We start from the raw sequence: 22,362 nt of genomic DNA on the forward strand, positions 1-22,362 counted from the left end.
AGCTCCTGGTAGATCTGGTCGTTCCTTATCTCCGTCTAGATCCCTTTTTAATTCTCTCCTCAGCACCAGGTTTATGAACATCTGCACCTCAGAGTTGGATCATGAAACAGACTTTTGCTGCTGTTGCTGGTTGAATAAAATGAACAAGAATCCGTCAGAGTCTCTTTCTCTGATTTCCTCCTCCTGACTCAGACGTCTGACTCCAACCCCCCGACCAATCGGTGGCCTGTAGTGTGATGATGTCAGATACAGCCGACTCAGCAGCTTAGAACCTCTGCAGAATAGATACAGAAAAGCATCTACTCGGCACATTAGACCCCTAGTGGGAAAGAACCAAACCGAGTCGAGTCGATTCGGGCTGAGTAGGTTCTAGTGGAAAAATGCCATTAGTTGTCCTCCTGTACACCACTGTTCATGTCCTGCTCTCTTCCAATCTTTCCTTCTTGTTCTTCACTTCACGACTGGTTCTTCACTGTTTGCTTCTGGAGCGTTCTGCTGCCCTGTTGGTGGCTTGTTTTTGTTTTCCCGAGCAACAGCCTGTCAGTCACTGCTCAGGGCCAATGGAACGCTGCGGTCTCAAGCTTTTTAATTGATTTGCTCCAATCAAAGATTACAGGGGTGAACTCACACACACTCACACACACACACACACACACGCTGGGATGCCTTTGGTCTACACATGTGTGTGTTTGTGTGTCTCTGTGGGGTTCAGGGTATATTAATATTTCTAATAGGGCTGTTATCAGCTCACTGCCAGCTGTACACAGCAACTACACACACAGTGGAGCTTGAAGGCAAATATATACACAACACACACACTCTGTGTCTGTCTGTTGTGTGATAACTCCCACAATGCCTTTCTGTGTCAAAGAGACCTGGAGGTCAAAACCACTTTTTCTCTGTGTGTGGATGTTAAAAAAAATCAAGCAACAGACACACACGGACACAGAAACACACACTTTCTGGCTTAAAAGTGAATTTGAAAAACAGATTACACACACAGCTGCAGGTAAACAGTGTTTAAAGGTGAGCAAGGGAGAGGAGAGGGCGAACAAGAGGCAGAGTGTGTGTGTGTGTGTGTGTGTGTGTGTGTGTGTGTGTGTGTGTGTGTGTGTGTGTGTGTGTGTGTGTGTGTGTGTTTGAAGTTTGTTCTTTTCGGGAAATGAATAATACAAAGCTCTATGTGTGTGTGTGTGTGTGTGTGTGTGTGTGTGTGTGTGTGTGTGTGTGTGTGTGTGTGTGTGTGTGTGTGTGTGTGCATGCATGTGTGTGTGTGTGTGTGTGTGCGTGTGTGTGTGTGTGTGTGTATGTTTGGGTTAATTAGTGTGTTAAAGGGTTTATCAGCGTGTCGGCATGCAGCAGATTCACCCTTTGAACATGACGGACTGTGTGTGTGTGTGTGTGTGTGTGTGTGTGTGTGTGTGTGTGTGTGTGTGTGTGTGTGTGTGTGCGTGGTGTGTGTGTGCCAACATACATGCATGTGTCCAGTCAGTAATAAACCAGTATCAGCGTCCAAAGCCAGTTAAAGCCACACTGAGAAGCTGTAAATACTCGTGTGCCTTCCACTTACAGCCAATCAGAGAAGAGGTCACAATAACATTCTGGCTCCCTATTGGCCAGTTGTTTGATGTACACACTTATTTTAAATGTACAACAATGACTTGGATTAGTAAGTGTTTGTGGTTGTTACCAGCTCTGACCAGGTTAAAAGGGTAAAATAGGTCGCGCACATCCAATAGCTCCACGCGTGCTGGTCGCAAAGCATAGATCCAGGAAAAAACAAGAGAGGAGACACTTTTGCTCCCTAGTGCAGATTTATTAGCACATCAAACGTCGCAACGTTTCGAGCGCATTTTGCTCTTCTTTAGACAGTCTGAAGTTTTTTTTGTTTTTTCCCGGTTGTCCAGGTTAACCAGACAGTCGTTGGTTGTTACCGGCTGTGACCGGTTGTTGGATTGATATGGATGGATGAATGGATGGATGAAATTGATGGATGATGGATACATGCACAGATCCATGGATGGATGGGTGGATTATCGTTATTATTATCGCTGTTGTTACTGGTTTTTATTGCATATTGGTGGTTTTTACTGGATATTGGTGGTTTTTACTGGATATTAGTGGTTTTTTACTGGATATTAGTGGTTTTAATGGATATTGATGGTTTTAATGGATATTGGTGGTTTTTACTGGATATTAGTGGTTTTTACACGTCATCAGTGGATGTTACTGGATATTAGTGTTTTTTACTGGATATTGGTGTTTTTTACTGGATATTGGTGTTTTTTACTGGATATTGGTGGTTTTTACTGGATATTAGTGGTTTTTACTGGATATTAGTGGTTTTTACACGTCATCAGTGGTTGTTACTGGATATTAGTGGTTGTTACTGGATATTGGTGGTTTTAAACTGGTTGTTCGTTACAGGTTTTGTTGAACTTTGAAGGTTTTTAATGAATACTATTTTCCAAATATTCCTGGTTTTAAGTGTTTTTCTGACATTTTGACTTCAGATCCTTCTTTAAATCTTTACGCATTTTTAGATTGGATCCCGCTAATATCACTGGATGATGAACGTGTGATTAACGTGCAATGGAAATGTAAACGCAAGGCGTGTTATTTATCAGCTCGTGCCCTGGAGGTGAGTTGAGGGGAGGGAGGGTGAGGCGGGGGGCGTTACCTGCTAACATCACATAACCTGTGTGGGTGTGTAGAATAACGTATGTCCCTACATCAGCAGGACCATTTCAGACAGGTGTAGTTTTCAAAACCAGGATGGATGAACATCAGGATGAGCGTTTCTTGGCCGGCCAGGCCAAGACCCAGTTTGTCCTTCTAGTGTCCAGTTGTGCCAAGAATGGACCCTCCTTTTAGCTGGGAGGGAATATGTCAAAAATCATGAAAATCTTGCACTTGGTGACAAGTTTTTGATATTTTGCATGGTGTAGTTATGGACATAAGGTTTTCAAAAACCACCGCAAACAAATTGGGACGTCCCCCTAGTGGCCGGTTTGCAGAATATTTAAAATGGCTCCCGCCGAAAAGACCAAAGGTCATAATTCAGCTTTTCTTAGTCCTAGATTGTTGTATATTGTCACTTTCTCTACTTTTCTGGTGCTAGGAATTGAATTCTGAGATAAATGTCCAATTTCAAGGTCATGTTGAAGGTCAAATTTAATTTTCAACGTCATATCTCCATATCTCCAGAATTAAGTCACACAGAAACATTATAGAGGGCTCTAGACCCATATTTTCACCCCCAAGGAATGTAATTTTCTGTTTATTGGACAGGTCACTATCACTGTAGTGTCAATCTCATTGGGTGAGAACAGTGGTCTTCATTCAGGCTTAAGGTGAACATAACCTCAGAACTAAGTCACAGTGAAATAATAGGATTTTATTAAAACACCACACAAAAAACATCAGCTGTGCATATTTAAACTCACTTAACACCTACAGTGCTGCCTCTATCGCCTTGCTTATTAATTTATTTTGAATTTTCTGCAAACCGGCCACTAGGGGGCGTCACAATTTGTTCGCAGTGGTTTTTGAAAACCTTATGTCCATACCTAACACCATGCCAAATATCAAAAACTTGTCACCAAGTGCACGATCTTCATGAATTCCCTCCCAGCTATTTGTGGTTCTGGACATAGGCCAGGTGGGTTGTATTCATTCGGGGGGCAGCTCGACACGCCACCCCCGCGTCAGTCAATGTAAAAGGGGCACACACCATGCTAGATCCACGCGTAAACGCGGGGTACCCACCAGTGTAAAAGGGGTTTCTGAGAGTAGCAAAGAACCAACACACATTTCCTGGTGGTGTGTTCGTGAGTTCGTGCGTTACTTGTGTCTAAATCTTCACAATGCGCTGCAGCTGCCTCTCCTCACGTCTCAATACAACTCTGGCAATAGAGTAACCTCTGTGTGTGTGTGTGTGTGTGCGTGTGTGCGTGCGTGCGTGCGTGCGTGCGTGCGTGCGTGCGTGCGTGCGTGCGTGCGTGCGTGCGTGCGTGCGTGCGTGCGTGCGTGTGTGTGTGAGCTGGGTCTAATGTGATTGGTTTGTTGATGGCAGGGTTTAAACCAGGCTTGGCCAACAGGTGGGAGGGGGCAGGAGGTTAACGAGAGAGAAGAATGCCCGGACACGAACGCCAGCTCTGTGTGTTTGTGTGAATGTCACAGATCCATCTTTTCCCACCACTATCTGTCTGCTCTGAATGACGATTGGTCTGCGTTACCAGTACCTGACCATGGACTGTATGGTGTCATCAGCGGCTCGTAAATGAAAACTTATCATGTCATCTGGCGTTCCACTATTTTTTCGTGTCTATAAAAGTCCTTGGATACTTTGCAGAAGCTCTTGAAAGGGTTGTGCAGGTGTTTGGGGATATTTACAGGTCTGGAAGCAGTTCAGTGAATCCTTAAAGAGATGTTGATGGTCTTGAGAAGGTTGAAGGGGCTAAAGAGAATCACAGGACCCGTGTGGAAGGTTGAAGGATCTGAAAGCATATCAAAGTTGCTCAGAAACAAGTTAGCATTCATGCAAACCCAGATCCAAAGCTCACCTCTCCATTTAAGCGAAAGCAGAATCAGAAACACTGCTCTACACAAATCCTCAGTTTCTAATGAAACCATCGGCTCAAACTCTCCAGACCAACAGAACCAGAGAAACAGTTTGAGACCTGTCTAAACAAGACTAACAGAACATGTGGATGGATGGATGGATGGATGGATGGATGGATGGATGGATGGATGGATGGATGGATGGATGGATGGATGGATGGATGGATGATGGATGGATGGATGATGGATGATTGATGGATTGATGATGGATGGATGGATGATGGATGGATGGATGATAGATGATGGATGGATGGATGATGGATGATTGATGGATGGATGATGGATGGATGGATGATGGATGGATGGATGATGGATGATGGATGGATGGATGATGGATGATGGATGGATGGATGATGGATGGATGGATGGATGGATGGATGGATGGATGGATGGATGGATGGATGGATGATGGATGGATGGATGGATGGATGGATGGATGGATGGATGGATGGATGGATGGATGGATGATGGATGGATGGATGGATGGATGGATGGATGGATGGATGGATGGATGGATGGATGGATGATGGATGGATGGATGGATGGATGGATGGATGGATGGATGATGGATGGATGGATGGATGGATGGATGGATGGATGGATGGATGATGGATGGATGGATGGATGGATGGATGGATGGATGGATGATGGATGGATGATAGATGATTGATGGATGGATGATGGATGGATGGATGATGGATGGATGGATGATGGATGATGGATGATGGATGATGGATGGATGGATGATGGATGATTGATGGATGGATGATGGATGGATGATGGATGGATGGATGGATGGATGGATGGATGATGGATGGATGGATGGATGGATGGATGGATGGATGGATGGATGATGGATGATGGATGGATGGATGATGGATGGATGATGGATGGATGGATGGATGGATGGATGATGGATGGATGGATGGATGGATGGATGGATGGATGGATGGATGGATGATGGATGATGGATGGATGGATGGATGGATGATGGATGGATGATGGATGGATGGATGGATGGATGGATGATGGATGGATGGATGGATGGATGGATGGATGGATGGATGGATTAGTCAGTCTGGGTCCTGCTTGGGAAAGCAGCTTGACCTCAGGTGCAGATCAATGCAGTCAGGTCGGTTACTCAGGTGTGCTGCTGTTTTATCAACTGATTTTATAGGAATTTGATAACAGATCAAAAGGACTGAGATTTAACGGGAATATAACTGCACTGGAAGCACTTTCATAAAACTCAAGTGTCCTGAGGTGACTTTTATTGTAACTTTGGCACGATACAAAGACAGTGAGTTGAAGCGAGCACTGCTGCTTCTCAGGTGGCTGTGCCTAAAAACTGTTCCGGGGTTTTTAGGAGGAAATACAAACTGAAAAAACAAAAATACAAAATGCTTTGACATCAAATCTGCAGGGAACTGTGACATCACAGTCCTTTTGTGAAGAACACACAAGACAGAAAGAAAGGGTTTCACGCAGGGAACACAGACACAGCTTTGTTCACTTCATGTTTTCATGTCTGAAGACGTTAAGGTGAACCTGCATGAAGCGTGGATGATGACATCATGGAAGAGGGCGGGGACCGTCAGTGTGAGATAGGGATGGGCGGTATGGACAAAAAAATGTATCACAATCATTTCTGGCATTTATCCCGATAACGATAAAAATGACGATAAAAAAAAATACCAATTCAGCTCCACCTTTGTAACTATAAATCTATCACCACATTCAGTCTTTGGAGCCCCCAAAACACTGCTCTAAAAGATACTAAATACTACTAAACTACACCAATTAAATTGAATTAATAACAACCAATTAAATGAGTTCCACCTGTACTGCAAAACTGGAATGACTCAGATCCTCCATGTTTGTTACACAAACACGTATCAACGGGAATTTATCCTTCTTTCTTTCTTTCTTTCTTTCTTTCTTTCTTTCTTTCTTTCTTTCTTTCTTTCTTTCTTTCTTTCTTTCTTTCTTTCTTTCTTTCTTTCTTTCTTTCTTTCTTTCTTTCTTTCTTTCTTTCTTTCTTTCAGGCTCATTTCTTCCTTCACGTACATTGTGCGTGGATTTAACGCAGAGCCATAAATCACGGTAAATCGTGAACAGTGAAATATCTCCCATTCCTAGTGTGCGGTGGAACTTCCTGTCAGCCGAGCTCACCTGTGAGATGTGAAGAGAAACAAGTGGAAACACTCTTTAATTAAACGCACACACTCCTGCATTTCCATTTGAATAAACTCATCAGAGTCGTTCTTCGCAGTCTCTTCATCAGCCTGTATTGTCCTCACCCCTTCTCCTCCTCCTCCTCCTCCTCCTCCTCCTCCTCCTCCTCCTCCTCCTCCTCCTCCTCGGCTTCCTCGTCTCCTTTCCCCTGCCGTGAATAAACCTCTTGTTTTTCTAATCGATTCTCCTCCAGCACCATTGATCTGCTGACACACACACACACACACACACACACACACACACACACACACACACACACACACACACACACACACACACACACACACACACACACACACACACACACACACACACACACACACACACACACACATGGACACACACTCGTAACCTGGAAGTAAAACAAGAAGCTCCTCTCAGATTAAAGTCGTCTCTGAGGAGGAATCCTTGTTTGAGTCTGCCGGTCGATGCAGTTTGTTCACTCCTGAAACACGTCTGAAGTTCACGTGTGTCAGCAGCGAACATGGAATACGTTCTGCACCTCCGTCACAGTCCCAGGTCTCACCTCCCAGACCTGGACCATAGCAACTCCTTACCTTTGTTTCGTAAACTTGGGGTCCTTAATGTCTATCAGATTTATAACCTCCAAATTGCTCAATTTGTATCTGGTTCTTTCAATAAAATTCTTCCCCGAACAATGAATTTCATAATTATTCAACCCGTAAAGCATCCCAGCTTCGGCCCCCACAATCACTAACTATTTCATCTCAATGTAAGATCTCTTACAGAGGTTCCAAGACATGGAATTCACTTCCTCCCCACCTGGGGAATACAGGAGGGAATACAGAGGGAACACAGAGGAAACACTGAGGAATCACCGAGGGAACACAGAGGGAACACTGAGGGAACACAGAGGGAATACAGAGGGAACACCGGGGGAACACCGAGGGAACACAGAGGGAACACCGAGGAAACACTGAGGAAACACGAAGGAACACCGGAGGAACACTGAGGGAACACAAGGGAACACCGAAGGAACACCGAGGGAACACTGAGGAAACACGAGGGAACACCAAAGGAACACCGAGCGAATACAGAGGGAATACCGAGGAAACACGGAGGAAACACGAGGGAACACCGAAGGAACACCGAGGGAACACAGAGGGAACACCGAGGAAACACTGAGGGAACACCGAGGAAACACTGAGGGAACACAGAGGAAACACTGAGGGAACACGAGGGAACACAGAGGGAATACCGAGGAAACACTGAGGAAACACTGAGGAAACACGAGGGAACACTGAGGGAACACCGAGGGAACACCGAGGAAACACTGAGGGAACACCGAGGGAACACGGGGGAACACGAGGAAACACTGAGGGAACACCGAGGGAACACGAGGAAACACTGAGGGAACACCGAGGGAACACCGCGGGAACACAAGGAAACACTGAGGAAACACTGAGGGAATACAGAGGGAACACCGAGGGAATACAGAGGGAACACTGAGGGAACACAGAGGGAACACCGAGGGAATACAGAGGAAACACAGAGGATACATTGAGGAAAAACACGAGGGAACACCGAAAGAACACCGAGGGAACACAGAGAGAACACAGGGAGAACAACGAGGGAACACCGAGGGAATACAGAGGAAACACTGAGGAAACACGAGGGAACACCGAGAGAATACCGAGGGAACACAGAGGGAACACCGATGGAACACTGTGGGAACACTGAGGAAACACTGAGGAAACACGAGGGAATACAGAGGGAACACAGAGGGAATACAGAGGGAACACAGAGGTAACACTGAGGGAAAACAGAGGGAACACCGAGGGAACACAGAGGGAACACCAAGGGAATACAGAGGGAACACTGAGGGAACACCGAGGGAATACCGAGGGAACACAGAGGGAACACCAAGGGAATACAGAGGGAACACTGAGGGAACACTGAGGGAACACCGAGGGAATACCGAGGGAACACAGAGGGAACACCAAGGGAATACAGAGGGAACACGAGGGAACACCGAGGGAATACAGAGGGAACACTGAGGGAACACTGAGGGAACACCAAGAGAACACTGAGGGAATACCGAGGGAATACAGAGGGAACACTGAGGGAACACTAAGGGAACACCAAGGGAACACAGAGAGAACACAGAGGGAATACAGAAGGAACACCAAGGAAACACAGAGGGAACAAAGAGGGAACACAGAGGGAACACAGAGGGAATACAGAGGGAACACCAAGGAAACACAGAGGGAACAAAGAGGGAACACCGAGGGAATACAGAGGGAACACTGAGGGAACACTAAGGGAACACCAAGGGAACACAGAGAGAACGCAGAGGGAATACAGAGGGAACACCAAGGAAACACCCAGGGAACAAAGAGGGAACACAGAGGGAACACCGAGGGAATACAGAGGGAACACAGTTCAATTCAATTCAATTCAATTTTATTTATATAGCGTCTAATACAACAGAGTTGTCTCTAGACGCTTTCCAGAGACCCATACCCAGAACATGACCCCCGAGCAGTTATTACATAAACAATGGCAGGTAAAAACTCCCCTAGTGGGAGAAAAACCTTAAGCCAAACAGTGGCAAGGAAAAACTCCCCTTTAGGAGGGAAGAAACCTTGAGCAGGACCAGGCTCATAAGCGGGGACCCTCCTGCCGAGGGCCAGACTGGTGGGTCAGGGACGGCAACAGCACAGCAGGCAGGACAGCACAGCAGGCAGAGCACAGCAGACAGAGGGAATACAGAGGGAATACAGAGGGAACACCAAGGGAACACAGAGGGAACACCGAGGGAACATCGAAGGAACACAGAGGGAATACAGAGGGAACACAGAGGGAACACCGAGGGAATACAGAGGGAACACCGAGGGAACACAGAGGGAACACCAAGGGAACACAGAGGGAACACCAAGGGAACACAGAGGGAATATTGACGGCCTGATTCTGTTTCATCAGCATTTTCCTCACAAATCGATCAGTCGATTACAAAAACTGGTGAGCCGCTTTAGCGACGGATAAATGTCATTCCTTTCACAACATGGCAACTGAAGCAATGCTGCTGCTCTCCTCCTGTTACCATGGAGACGCCCTTCAACCTACACACACACACACGCACACACACACACACACAAACACACACATGCACACTAGAGTGGGGATTTAAATTTCATGAAAACTTTTCAGAAACATACTTGAAGAGAAGTGAATGCAGCAAGCTTGGATGATTGACAGCTGAAGTTGAGACACTGAGACATGAACACACACTAATGAGGGAGCACACACACACACACGCACGCACGCACGCACGCACGCACGCACGCACACACACACACACACACACACACACACACACACACACACACACACACACACACGCATGACATGGAAATATTTCCTAGCTTGAAAGTGAATGGCACGCTTTTATTCTGATGTCTTCCAATTATAGATTTCGACTGTCAACAAAATGAGTGATTTGCATAAACACGGACACACACACACACACACACACACACACACACACACACACACACACACACACACACACACACACACACACACACACACGCACACACACACACACAGTTGGTTATTCAGTGCTGCCGATGAATTATGGATTTGCTGCTTTAATACTTTAACAAGTCTCTTATTTTCTTTGTCCTGTTCTGTCAGTTTGGGATTTCCTGCCGTCACACTCACTGCCATCGTTGCTCTTAATTTGAAATCCTGGGACAGGGCACTTTGTTTCCTGTCATGCCTGATGACTGATCCGATGTTTAGAAAGAAAAACTTTCATTCTGGAAGTTCATTGCTGCTGCTTTTGTTTTGACAACTTCTTTCAGTTGGCCTGGTATTGTTACAGAGTAAAACACAAATGTGAACTATTCCATTCTCTATCTTCACATTGCATCTTTATTTTGGTCTTTGAAGTAATTGTGAACAATTATCGAACAAATACCCAAGTACACAAGTTCTAAATCATTCGGTCAGAGCAAACCACATACTTCTAAAAGCTGGGTAAAAAAAACAGAACATCAGTTACTGGACTCAAAATAACTGATTTCTTTTTGATTGAATGCCAAACATTGATTAGAGGAAACAAACAGAGCTCACATTACAGCAAACAGCACATTAAACCAGCTGAAATCTTTGCCTAGAACAGGGGTCGGCAACCCGCGGCTCTAGAGCTGCATGCGGCTCTTTAGCGCCGCCCTTGTGGCTCCCTGGAGCTTTTTCAAAAATGTTTGACCTTTTTTTTATTTTTTTCCTCTTTTTTTCTTCTTTTTTTCTTTTTTTTTCCTCTTTTTCCTTTTCTTCTCTTCTTTTCTTCCTTTTTCCTTTCGACTTTTTTCTCGACATTTTTACTTTTTTCTTGACATTTAGACTTTTTCTCAACATTTCGACTTTTTTCTCGAAATTGTACTTCAACATTAATCTCGACATTTCGACTTTTTTCTCGACATTTTGACTTTTTTCTCAACATTTCGACTTTTTTCACGAAATCTTGACTTTTTTCTCGACATTTCAACTTTTTTCTCGACATTTCAACTTTTTTCTCGAAGTGCATAATGAAATAAAAATCTTCCTCCTCTAAAATATTATTTTTTATTTTTCTCCTGCCTGGCCCTGATACTCTTCTGTAGATTGGTGTAACTAATATAGAAACATGCAGCATGTGTTGCCTTCATTCTAAGGCTGATACAAGACTTTTCATTTTTTGCGGCTCCAAACATATTAGTTTTTTGTGTTTTTGGTCCAATATGGCTCTAAAACATTTTGGGTTGCCGACCCCTGATCTAGAAGAATACTTTCATGCCCCAGCCGAGCGCCAGAGGACTCTGGATCTCTGGGCTGCTAAGCTCTTCTCCCGAGTCCCGAACCTGGAAAAACAGAAGCTGTTATTTCAGGTTTCCTCGTTTCTCAACACAAGCTGCTAAACTTTCGAGTACTTTTGAGTATTAGGGCCATGCAGGAAAAAAAATATTTGAGGAATTTTTTTTTTTATTGTGCACTTCGGGGAAAAAAGTCGAAATGTCGAGATTAATGTTGAAATACAATTTAGATAAAAAAGTCGAAATTTCATGAATAAAGTCGAAATTTCGTGAATAAAGTTGATCTGTCTCCTCCTCCATCAAATCCAGTTAGAGTGACTGACAGCTCTGCAGCAGCAGCTGTAACTAACTAACTAACTTACATCCTTGGAGTGGAACGTTAAGGCTACGTTTCTGAAGGTATGCAACTGCATATGTGTGATATGTGTTTCAAATCAATATCGTAAAGCCAATTCTTGTATTGTGAACCTTGTGAACATTTTGACTTTTTTCTCGAAATTGTACTTCAACATTAATCTCGACATTTCGACTTTTTTCTCAAAGTGCACAATGAATAATAAATCTTCCTCCTCTAAAATATTATTTTTATTTTTCTCCTTCCTGGCCCTAATACTCTTCCGTAGTACTCAGCATTCTGAACACAACCAATTTTTTATAGTATGCCTCGATTAAGACGGTGTCTCTCAATCTGACTTCATGCATTTTGTTTCAAGTCATCTGGTCTTATTTACTGTTTACTTCCTGTATTCCAGCGGTTTTTGTGGCCACATGGTTTTAATTTGAGAATTGAAAGGGCTGTGTTTTGTGTGCAGGGTCGTCCTTCCTGTTCGTGAACACGTCGGGCCGCTACAGCGGCCAGCGCGCTCAGCTGCTGCTGCCGCCGCTCAAGGAGAACGACACGCACTGCGTCAGCTTCCAGTTCTACCAGGCCGGGGGGCGGGAGGGGGCAGCCCCCGCCACGCTCAACGTCTACGTCAGAGGTAGGACACGGTCCCAGTACTGCCCGAGTACTAACCAAAGTACTGCCCAAAGTACTGCCCAAAGTACTGCCCAAAGTACTGCCCAAAGTACTGCCCAAAGTACTGCCTAAGTACTGTCCAAAGTACTGCCCAAAGTACTGCCCAAGTACTGCCCAAAGTACTGCCCAAGTACTGCCCAAAGTATTGCCCAAGTACTGCCCAAAGTACTGCCCAAAGTACTGCCCAAGTACTGCCCAAAGTACTGCCCAAAGTACTGCCCAGGTACTGCCCAAGTACTGCCCAAAGTACTGCCCAAGTACTGCCCAAAGTACTGCCCAAAGTACTGCCCAAGTACTGCCCAAAGTACTGCCCAAGTACTGCCCAAAGTACTGCCCAAAGTACTGCCCAAAGTACTGCCCAAGTACTGCCCAAAGTACTGCCCAAGTACTGCCCAAAGTACTGCCCAAAGTACTGCCCAGGTACTGCCCAAGTACTGCCCAAAGTACTGCCTAAGTACTGCCCAAAGTACTGCCCAAAGTATTGCCCAAGTACTGCCCAAATTACTGCCCAAAGTACTGCCCAAGTACTGCCCAAAGTACTGCCCAAGTACTGCCCAAAGTACTGCCCAAAGTACTGCCCAAGTACTGCCCAAAGTACTGCCCAAGTACTGCCCAAAGTACTGCCCAAAGTACTGCCCAGGTACTGCACAAGTACTGCCCAAGTACTGCCTAAGTACTGCCCAAAGTACTGCCTAAGTACTGCCCAAAGCATTGCCCAAGTACTGCCCAAAGTACTGCCCAAGTACTGCCCAAAGTACTGCCCAGGTACTGCCCAAGTACTGCCTAAGTACTGCCCAAAGCATTGCCCAAGTACTGCCCAAAGTACTGCCCAAGTACTGCCCAAAGTACTGCCCAAAGTACTGCCCAGGTACTGCCCAAGTACTGCCCAAGTACTGCCCAAAGTACTGCCCAAGTACTGCCCAAAGTACTGCCCAAGTACTGCCTAAGTACTGCCCAAAGTACTGCCTAAGTACTGCCCAAAAGTACTGCCCAAAGTACTGCCCAAAGTACTGCCTAAGTACTGCCCAAAAGTACTGCCCAAAGTACTGCCCAAAGTACTGCCCAAAGTACTGCCTAAGTACTGCCCAAAGTACACCCAGTGTACCGCCGGAGTACTGCTGGAGTACAATGAGAGTACTGATGGACTACTACTGCAGTACTTCTGCAGTACTACTGCAGTACTGCAGCAGGTCAGAGTGGGGGCGGGGCCTGAGTGTCGGGGGGAGGGGCCTGATTGTCGGGGGCGGGGCCTGAGTGTCGGGGCGGGGCCTGATCCTCACACATGTGTCTAACCTGCAGAGAACAACAGTCCACTGGGAGTTCCCGTCTTCAACTCGTCCGGCCCCGCCTACCACATCTGGAAGGGGGTGGAGCTTGCCGTCTCCACGTTCTGGCCCAATCACTATCAGGTAATACACACACACACAAAGTATAGGATGGTGTTAGAGAATAACTAGGAATATAAGTATTATCAGGAAGTATAGAGGGAATGCGCATGACGTCACAGATGGGACTTCACGTAAGATGAACGTATCACACAAAACGGGGCCCTATCATTGGGCCCTATGAGCTTGTGGGCCCCGTGGCGACCTCCCCTCTGGCTCCGCTACAGCCCAGAGCGTCTCCGTGATAGCGGGTCCTCGCTGAGAGCAGGAGAGCAGGACCGGAGGTCCTCTCAGAGATACACAAACAGGCGCACACACACTCCCCTTGGATGTGGTTGATCTGTATTGAAAGCTCTTTTATGTGGCTTTTAAAGCTCTGTCATCTCTAAACCACAGGAGGGCTGCAGCTAATTGGTTCAACACACACTCATTCTGTCTCTCTCTGTCTCTCCCTATCTCTCTCTCTCTCTCTCTCTCTCTCTCTCACACACACACACACACACACACACACACACACACACACACACACACACACACACACACACACACACACACACACTGGTGCTCAGTGTGCAGCAGCTGCTGGAAGTAACTATTTCTCTCCACCAAAAGCTTCCCGTACTGAAGCTCGTCTCCTCCCATCATGGGCCGAGAGCTGAATCTAAGAATACTACACTGATTCTTGGCATCATCCAGATGCACGTGCAGCCTTTCTAAATTATTTTTATCAGTTAAATGTGTCTTCCTGCTGGAATCCGCTATCTCTGGTTCCACTTCCAGTTTTTGCTTGTTTCTTTCTGTTCTCCCAGTAAAAGACAGTAAAAGACATCTCTCAGTTTGGAGAAACTGTTAGGAATGAGGCTGCCTGGATGTTCAGTGTCCAGTCAGAGAAGATGGAGGTGTAAAACATCCTGAAAGTCCAATGAGAGACTGTAGAACATCTGCAGAACCGCTTCAGAATACTGGCATTACATAGAAAAACACATGTAACTAGTTAGGTAACACATCTTAGAACATCCACATAAGTTCTGCAGAACGTGAACAGAACATCTGCAGAACATGAAATGAACACTCGCAGATAATCTGCAGAACATGAAGGGAACATACACGTAACATCGGCAGTTCATGAAGAAAAAACATCTAAAAAACATCTGCAGCGCAAAAAAGGGAGATTGACAGAACATCTGCAGAACATGAAGAGAACATCCACAAAACATCTGCAGAACATGAAGATAACATCCACAAAACATCTGCAGAACATGAACGGAACATCCACAGAACATTTACAAAACATTAACGGAACATCTACAAAACATCTGCTTAACTTGAAGAGAACATCCACAAAACATCTGCAGAACATGAAGAAAAACATCCACAAAACATCTGCAGAACATGAAGATAACATCCACAAAACATCTGCAGAACATGAAGATAACATCCACAAAACATCTGCAGAGCATGAAGAGAACATCCACAAAACATCTGCAGAACATGAAGAGAACATCCACAAAACATCTGCAGAACATGGAGAGAACATCCACAAAACATCTGCAGAACATGAAGAGAACATCCACAAAACATCTGCAGAACATAAAGAGAACATCTGCAAAACATCTGCAGAACATAAAGAGAACATCTGCAGAACATAAAGAGAACATCTGCAAAACATCTGCAGGACACAAAGAGAACATCTGCAAAACATCTGCAGGACATGAAGAGAATATCCACAAAACATCTGCAGAACATGAAGAGAACATCCACAAAACATCTGCAGGACATGAAGATAACATCCACAAAACATCTGCAGAACATGAAGAGAACATCCATGTAACATCTGCAGAACATGATCCACAAAACATCTGCCGAACATGAACGGAACATCCACAAAACATCTGCTGAACTTGAAGAAAACATCCACAAAACATCTGCTGAACATGTAGCGAACATCTACTTAACATCTGCAGAACATGAAAAGAACATCCACAGAACATCTGCAAAACATGAACAGAACATCTGCAGAACAAGAAATTACAGTCACAAAACATCTGCAGAACATCAAGAGAACATCCACAAAGCATCTGCAGGACATGAAGAGTGTGTGCGCGAGCATGAGGGACCTCTGATATCTCACACACACACAACACCCATAGAACATATGCAAAATATGAATGGAACATCCACAGACCATCTGAAGAACATGAACAAAACATCGACAGAACATGAAGAGAACACCCAAAAAACGTATTCATAACATGAAGAGAACATCTGCAGAACATTAACAAAACATCGACAGAACATCCACAAAACATCTGCAGAACATGAAGAGTGTGTGTGAGTGGACGCGTCCATTGAACATCTGCAGAACGTCCATTGAACATCCATTGAACATCTGCAGAACACGAAGAGAACTTCCACAAAATATCTGCAGAACATGAACAACACAGAACTTTGGCAGAACATAGAACACACACACCCTCTCACACACACACACAGACACACACACACATACATGCCTACCCCCCCCACACGCACAGGAGAAACGGAACCTCCAGCTGAACCTGACTCTCACCACAGAAGAAGAGAAACTGATTCATAATAAAGCAGCCAATCACACACACACACACACACACACACACACACACACACACACACACACACACACACACACACACACACACACACACACACACACACACACACACACACACACACACACACACACACACGCAGAGTTACGCACCTGCAGGTGTTGAAAGCAACCATCCCATCATCACAGCAGGCGGCACTAATTAGCTGCATCACCACGGCAACAACACATCCACCTCATTAGTGGCGCAGTTAACAAGCAAGAGAAGAGGAAAGAAAGAAATATTAAATGAAGAAAGAGCAGAAAAAGAGAATAAAGACCAAAAGGTAAAAAGAAAAGAAAAGAGAGAAGGCATTCAAGAAAGGACAGAAACTAAGAAAAAAGACAAAAAAAGGGCAAAACAGGAAGAAGTACAGATGTTAGTGACCTACTAAACAGGAAGTGAGTGATGGCAAGAAGTGCCGGAGGAGAATAATAGGGGGAAGAAGAGACAGAGCTGAGAGGATGAGGATGAATAGAAAGAGGAGGGCAATAGAGAGGTGGACAGATGGGTGGCTGGACTATGGACTGGACTTCCTGTTTCTGGGCACCATCAGGAAGTCTGGTTTCTGTGATAATAAGACTGTGGAATGTATTCACCCACACACACACACACACACACACACACACACACACACACACACACACTGGTGTCAGCAACAGCGTTTGAAGCTGAGGCTGGATGTTCTACCTGGACACTAAAGCCTGGATAAACTTGCAGTTCAGACCGCGTACGCATCATGGCCGCCACGCTTATCCTGCCTTCATTTGACGCGTTGTCGTGCACGTTCTCAAAAAGACACTGAACGCGTACGTGACCTGCAGTTCTGGCTCTGGCCGCGAGTGACATGAGTTACCGCTCGTTGGCATGAGTGGCTCAGGGCTCAGAGTTCGGCCCACTGCTGTTCATGTCCGTTGTCATGGTAACGAGTGGTCTCTGTGTCAGGTGGTGTTTGAGGCCGTCAGCACCGGTCAAAGAGGAGTCCTGGCCATCAAGGACATCACACTGCAGGGACATCAGTGCAGTAAGTACACACACTTACACACACACACACACACACACACAGAGTAACTCCCCACCCCCTGGTACAACCAGCTCCTAATTGGTTAACGAGGTTAGGCTTCTCTATTGGATAATGATGTTAAAAGTTGAGCTGGCACCGTGGAAACAAGGTCACTATGTGTTATTGTGATTGTGTGTGTGTGTGTGTGTGTGTGTGTGTGTGTGTGTGTGTGTGTGTGTGTGTGTGTGTGTGTGTGTGTGTGTGTGTGGGTGTGTGTGTGTGTGTGGTGGAGCTCATTAAAATATAAATCGATTAGCATGGACTTTGATCCATCCGTCTGTTTATCTACCTGCTCGTCTGAAGACTTGAATTTTTGATGCTGATTTGTTTTGTAAACATGCACACACGCACACACACACACACACACACACACACACACACACACACACACACACACACACACACACACACACACACACACACACACACACACACACACACACACACACACACACACACACATGATGGTCTTTTTTTAATATATGCATGTTCTTTTTTTTAAATCTCGAAAAACATCCTTGACCCAAACTTCTTTTCGTAGCCTGTTTTTACTTCAACACTGCCCAATAATTTGATGGGAATGACACAAAACACAGCACCTTGCACAGAAAAACTGACACTTCCATCTTGCGTTTTTATGATTGGATGGAGGGCATTCTTCTAGCTCAAAAGTTCAGGTATAAAGGTAAAAAGGTCAGTCGGGTCGGGTGGTGATGTCATCAGTGTTCAACCTCTGACCTCTGTGCTGTGCTGTGTGTGTGTGTGTGTGTGGTGTGTGTGTGTGTGTGTGTGTGTGTGTGTGTGTGTGTGTGTGTGTGTGTGTGTGTGTGTGTGTGTGTGTGTGTGTGTGTGTGTGTGTCTGCCCACAGTGAGTACGCCGCACTTCCTGCACATCAAAGGTGTGGAAGTGAACGCAGGACAGACGGCTTCATTTCAGTGCACAGTAAACGGACGACCGCAGAGCAACCTGCTGCTGCACTTGCAGGTGATCAATCAGAAAACCAACTGATCAATGGATATGATCAGTTTATGTGTTGTGTACGCAGTGTTTTTGTAGTGATCTAACTAATATTCTGATCTTCCGGTCATCAGGGGATGGGCGGCCGACAGGCTGCCATCAAGGAAACCAAGCCGGTGAACTCTCGTCGTTACGTGGCAAGCTTTGACGTTGAGAATACAACGAAGGGTGACTCTGGACGATACCGATGCATTGCCCAATCAGAGCGAGGAGTAGGCGTGTCCTCCTACGCTGACCTCACAGTCAAACGTGAGTCCTGTCTCACTTCCAACATCGGACTGTTTATTGATTTGACTGGGGATAACCAATTATTTCTCTCTGATCTGTTTCCTTTCCTCTTTTTTGTGAAGAGTTTTTCACAATTGTTGTAATGCTTTAAATGTTGGATGTTTGTTTTCCTTGTTGAAACAAATGATCCATCCATCCATCCATCCATCCATCCATCCATCCATCCATCCATCCATCCATCCATCCATCCATCCATCCATCCTTCCATTTTCTTCTGCATATCCGTTCCCGGGTCGTGGGGGCAGCAGTCTCAGCAGAGATGCCCAGACTTCCTTCACCCCAGATACTTCCTCCAGCTCTTCCTCCAGCTCTTCCTCCAGCCCTTCCTCCAGCTCTTCCTCCAGCTCTTCCTCCAGCTCTTCCTCCAGCCCTTCCTCCAGCTCTTCCTCCAGCTCTTCCTCCAGCTCTTCCTCCAGCTCTTCCTCCAGCTCTTCCTCCAGCTCTTCCTCCAGCTCTTCCGAGCAGTCCGAGGCGTTCCCAGGCCAGCCGAGAGACATAGTCTCTCCAGCGTGTCCTGGGTCTTCCCCGGGGTCTCCTCCTGGAAGGACATGCCTGGAACACCTCCCTAGGGAGGAGGGACATGCCGGGAACACCTCCCTAGGGAGGAGGGACATGCCTGGAACACCTCCCTAGGGAGGAGGGACATGCCGGGAACACCTCCCTAGGGAGGAGGGACATGCTTGGAACACCTCCCTAGGGAGGAGGGACATGCCTGGAACACCTCCCTAGGGAGGAGGAACATGCCTGGAACACCTCCCTAGGGAGGAGGGACATGCCTGGAACACCTCCCTAGGGAGGAGGGACATGCCTGGAACACCTCCCTAGGGAGGCGTCCAGGAGGATCCGGTACAGATGTCCAAGCCACCTCAGCTGACTCCTCTCAATGTGAAGGAGTAGCGGCTCGACTCCGAGCTCCTCCCGGGTGACCGAACTCCTCACCCTATCTCTAAGGGAGCGTCCAGCCACCCTGCGGAGGAAACTCATCTCTAAGGGAGCGTCCAGCCACCCTGCAGAGGAAACTCATCTCTAAGGGAGCGTCCAGCCACCCTGCGGAGGAAACTCATCTCTAAGGGAGCGTCCAGCCACCCTGCGGAGGAAACTCATCTCGGCCGCTTGTATCCGCGATCTCGTCCTTTCGGTCACTACCCAAAGTTCATGACCATAGGTGAGGGTAGGAGCGTAGATCGACCGGTAAATCGAGAGCTTCGCCTTTCGACTCAGCTCCCTCTTCACCACGACGGTCCGGTACATCGACCGGATAACTGCGGACGCTGCACCGATCCGTCTGTCAATCTCCCGCTCCATCGTTCCCTCACTCTTGAACAAGACCCTGAGATACTTGAACTCCTCCACCTGAGGCAGGACTTCTCCACCCACCTGGAGAAGGAACACCACCCTTTCCCACAGGGAAACTAATTATTTGAATATTTATCAGCTGACATTTGTCGAAGAATAATATAAAATCCAGTTCCGAAGTCCGCTGTGGTGTAGTGAGTTTTATTCAGTAAGCTGGCGGTGAGCAGACCTACGCAGAGCGTGTCTGGGTTGGTGTGCTGACCACCAATGGTTGAAATCATGACTCTTTATAGAGTAAGTTCAAAGCACAAAAGGCAAGAATCAACAAGCCAAAGGTGAAAGACAAAAAGCAATTGAAGGGTATTTACAGTCAGATGTGATCTGTGGCCAAATTCCGTCCTCTGGCATTCGGCATGAATATCATTCAGTTGGAAACTACCCCATAGGGTGTTCTCGTTATTCAAGTCTGTGGCCAAATGAGTTGGTATTAACATATCAGTCAGTCAGGAACTTCGTCATATGGCATTTCCGTGGTTCAAGTCTGTTCAAAGGTGTCGGCCCTGCAGGGGGGAGGAAGCTGGAGTTTCACGTCAGTCATGGTGTCAAAATGCCTCATCACATTGTTGCTGACTGATCAGTCAAATAAATCAGTTGGACTGTGATCTCAGTGACTCACCTGTCTGTCCCCTCACCTGTCTGTCCCCTCAGCTGTCTTCCCTCCCACCTGTCTGTCTGTGCTCCAGTCTGTCCCTTCACTTGTCTGTCCCTTCACCGGTCTGTCCCTTCACCTGTCTGTCTGCGCTCCTGTCTGTTCCTTCACCTGTCTGTCCCCTCCCCTGTCTGTCTGCTCTCAGGTCTGTGCTCAGCGTTCTGTCCCGCCTCCTGTCTGTACATGTAAAAGCTGCAGCTTGTCAGATCTTTATTTTAATGACTGGATCGTCTAACGAGGACCGTTTTCATGAAGCGTCTCAGCTCATTACTGCGATCTGAATGTGTGTGTTTCCGTGTCGTGTTCTAGTTGGTGTGTGTGTTTGATTGTGTGTTTCAGTGTCGTGTTCTAGTTTGTGTGTGTGTTTGATTCGGTGTTCCAGCGAGTGTGTCGGGGTAAAGGAGAGCCTCATTAGAAAGTCTGTTTGCTGTTTAAAATGAGAGAATCAGCTGCATTTTGTCAAAGACCCCATTTTTATGAATATGAACCACTCGGAAGTAAAAGCCTCTTTTAACCGTCTCACCCACACACAAACACACTCACACACACACACACACACACACACACACACACACACACACACACACACACACACACACACACACACACACACACACACACACGCACATATACACAGTACTCGAGTTGTAAAAAAAAATCAGGGGGAATGGTGGATTTTATCATATGGGGACAGATAATTTGTGCTGATTACAAATAATTTAATATATTACAAATAATAGCAGTGACCAAAACACCTGCAGAAATCCTGCAGGAATGACATAGCAGCAGTTAAATGCAGCCTTCTGTAAGCTTTAAATATCCACTGGGCTTACATCAAATACATCAAAACACAACAATAAAAAACACTTTTCTGAACTTATCAATATGACTCTGTCCTTCACAGGATAAGTAAAATGGATCACTGCAAAAACTCAAAATCTTAACAAGAATATTTGTCTTATTTCTAGTTAAAATGTCTCATTTTAGTAAAAAAAACATCTCATTACACTTAAAACAAGACTCATCACTGGAAAAAACAACAATTTTCACCTGTTTCAGCTAGATTTTCACTGGCAGATTTCAAAAATCTGCCAGTGAAACAACATTTTTTTGCTTGTAATGAGAAGATAAATATTGTCCCACTGGCAGATTTTCCTACTTATTTCAAGTGAAAATTTACTTGAAACAGGTGAACATTGTCAAATAAGTTATTTTTCTGGTGATGACTCTAAATGTTGAAATAGCAGTAAAACCACATTCATTGATGAAATGACATAAGGGAT

General features: G+C 45.8%; 1 protein-coding gene across 8 annotated transcripts in view; it reads left to right on the forward strand.

The window, feature by feature from the left end:
* LOC133423533 (receptor-type tyrosine-protein phosphatase mu-like) overlaps positions 1 to 22,362 on the forward strand; it is a 258,499-nt gene that overhangs the window by 76,799 nt on the left and 159,338 nt on the right. For all 8 annotated transcript variants that reach the window (XM_061713736.1, XM_061713737.1, XM_061713741.1 and 5 more), the window contains exons 3-7: positions 12,488 to 12,655; positions 13,993 to 14,102; positions 17,651 to 17,729; positions 18,638 to 18,753; positions 18,861 to 19,035. In XM_061713736.1, the coding sequence (XP_061569720.1) occupies positions 12,488 to 12,655; positions 13,993 to 14,102; positions 17,651 to 17,729; positions 18,638 to 18,753; positions 18,861 to 19,035 (648 nt within the window). The remainder of the gene's footprint in view (positions 1 to 12,487; positions 12,656 to 13,992; positions 14,103 to 17,650; positions 17,730 to 18,637; positions 18,754 to 18,860; positions 19,036 to 22,362) is intronic.

Source organism: Cololabis saira, chromosome 22, assembly GCF_033807715.1.
Source record: "Cololabis saira isolate AMF1-May2022 chromosome 22, fColSai1.1, whole genome shotgun sequence".
Classification (NCBI taxonomy): Eukaryota; Metazoa; Chordata; class Actinopteri; order Beloniformes; family Belonidae; genus Cololabis; species Cololabis saira.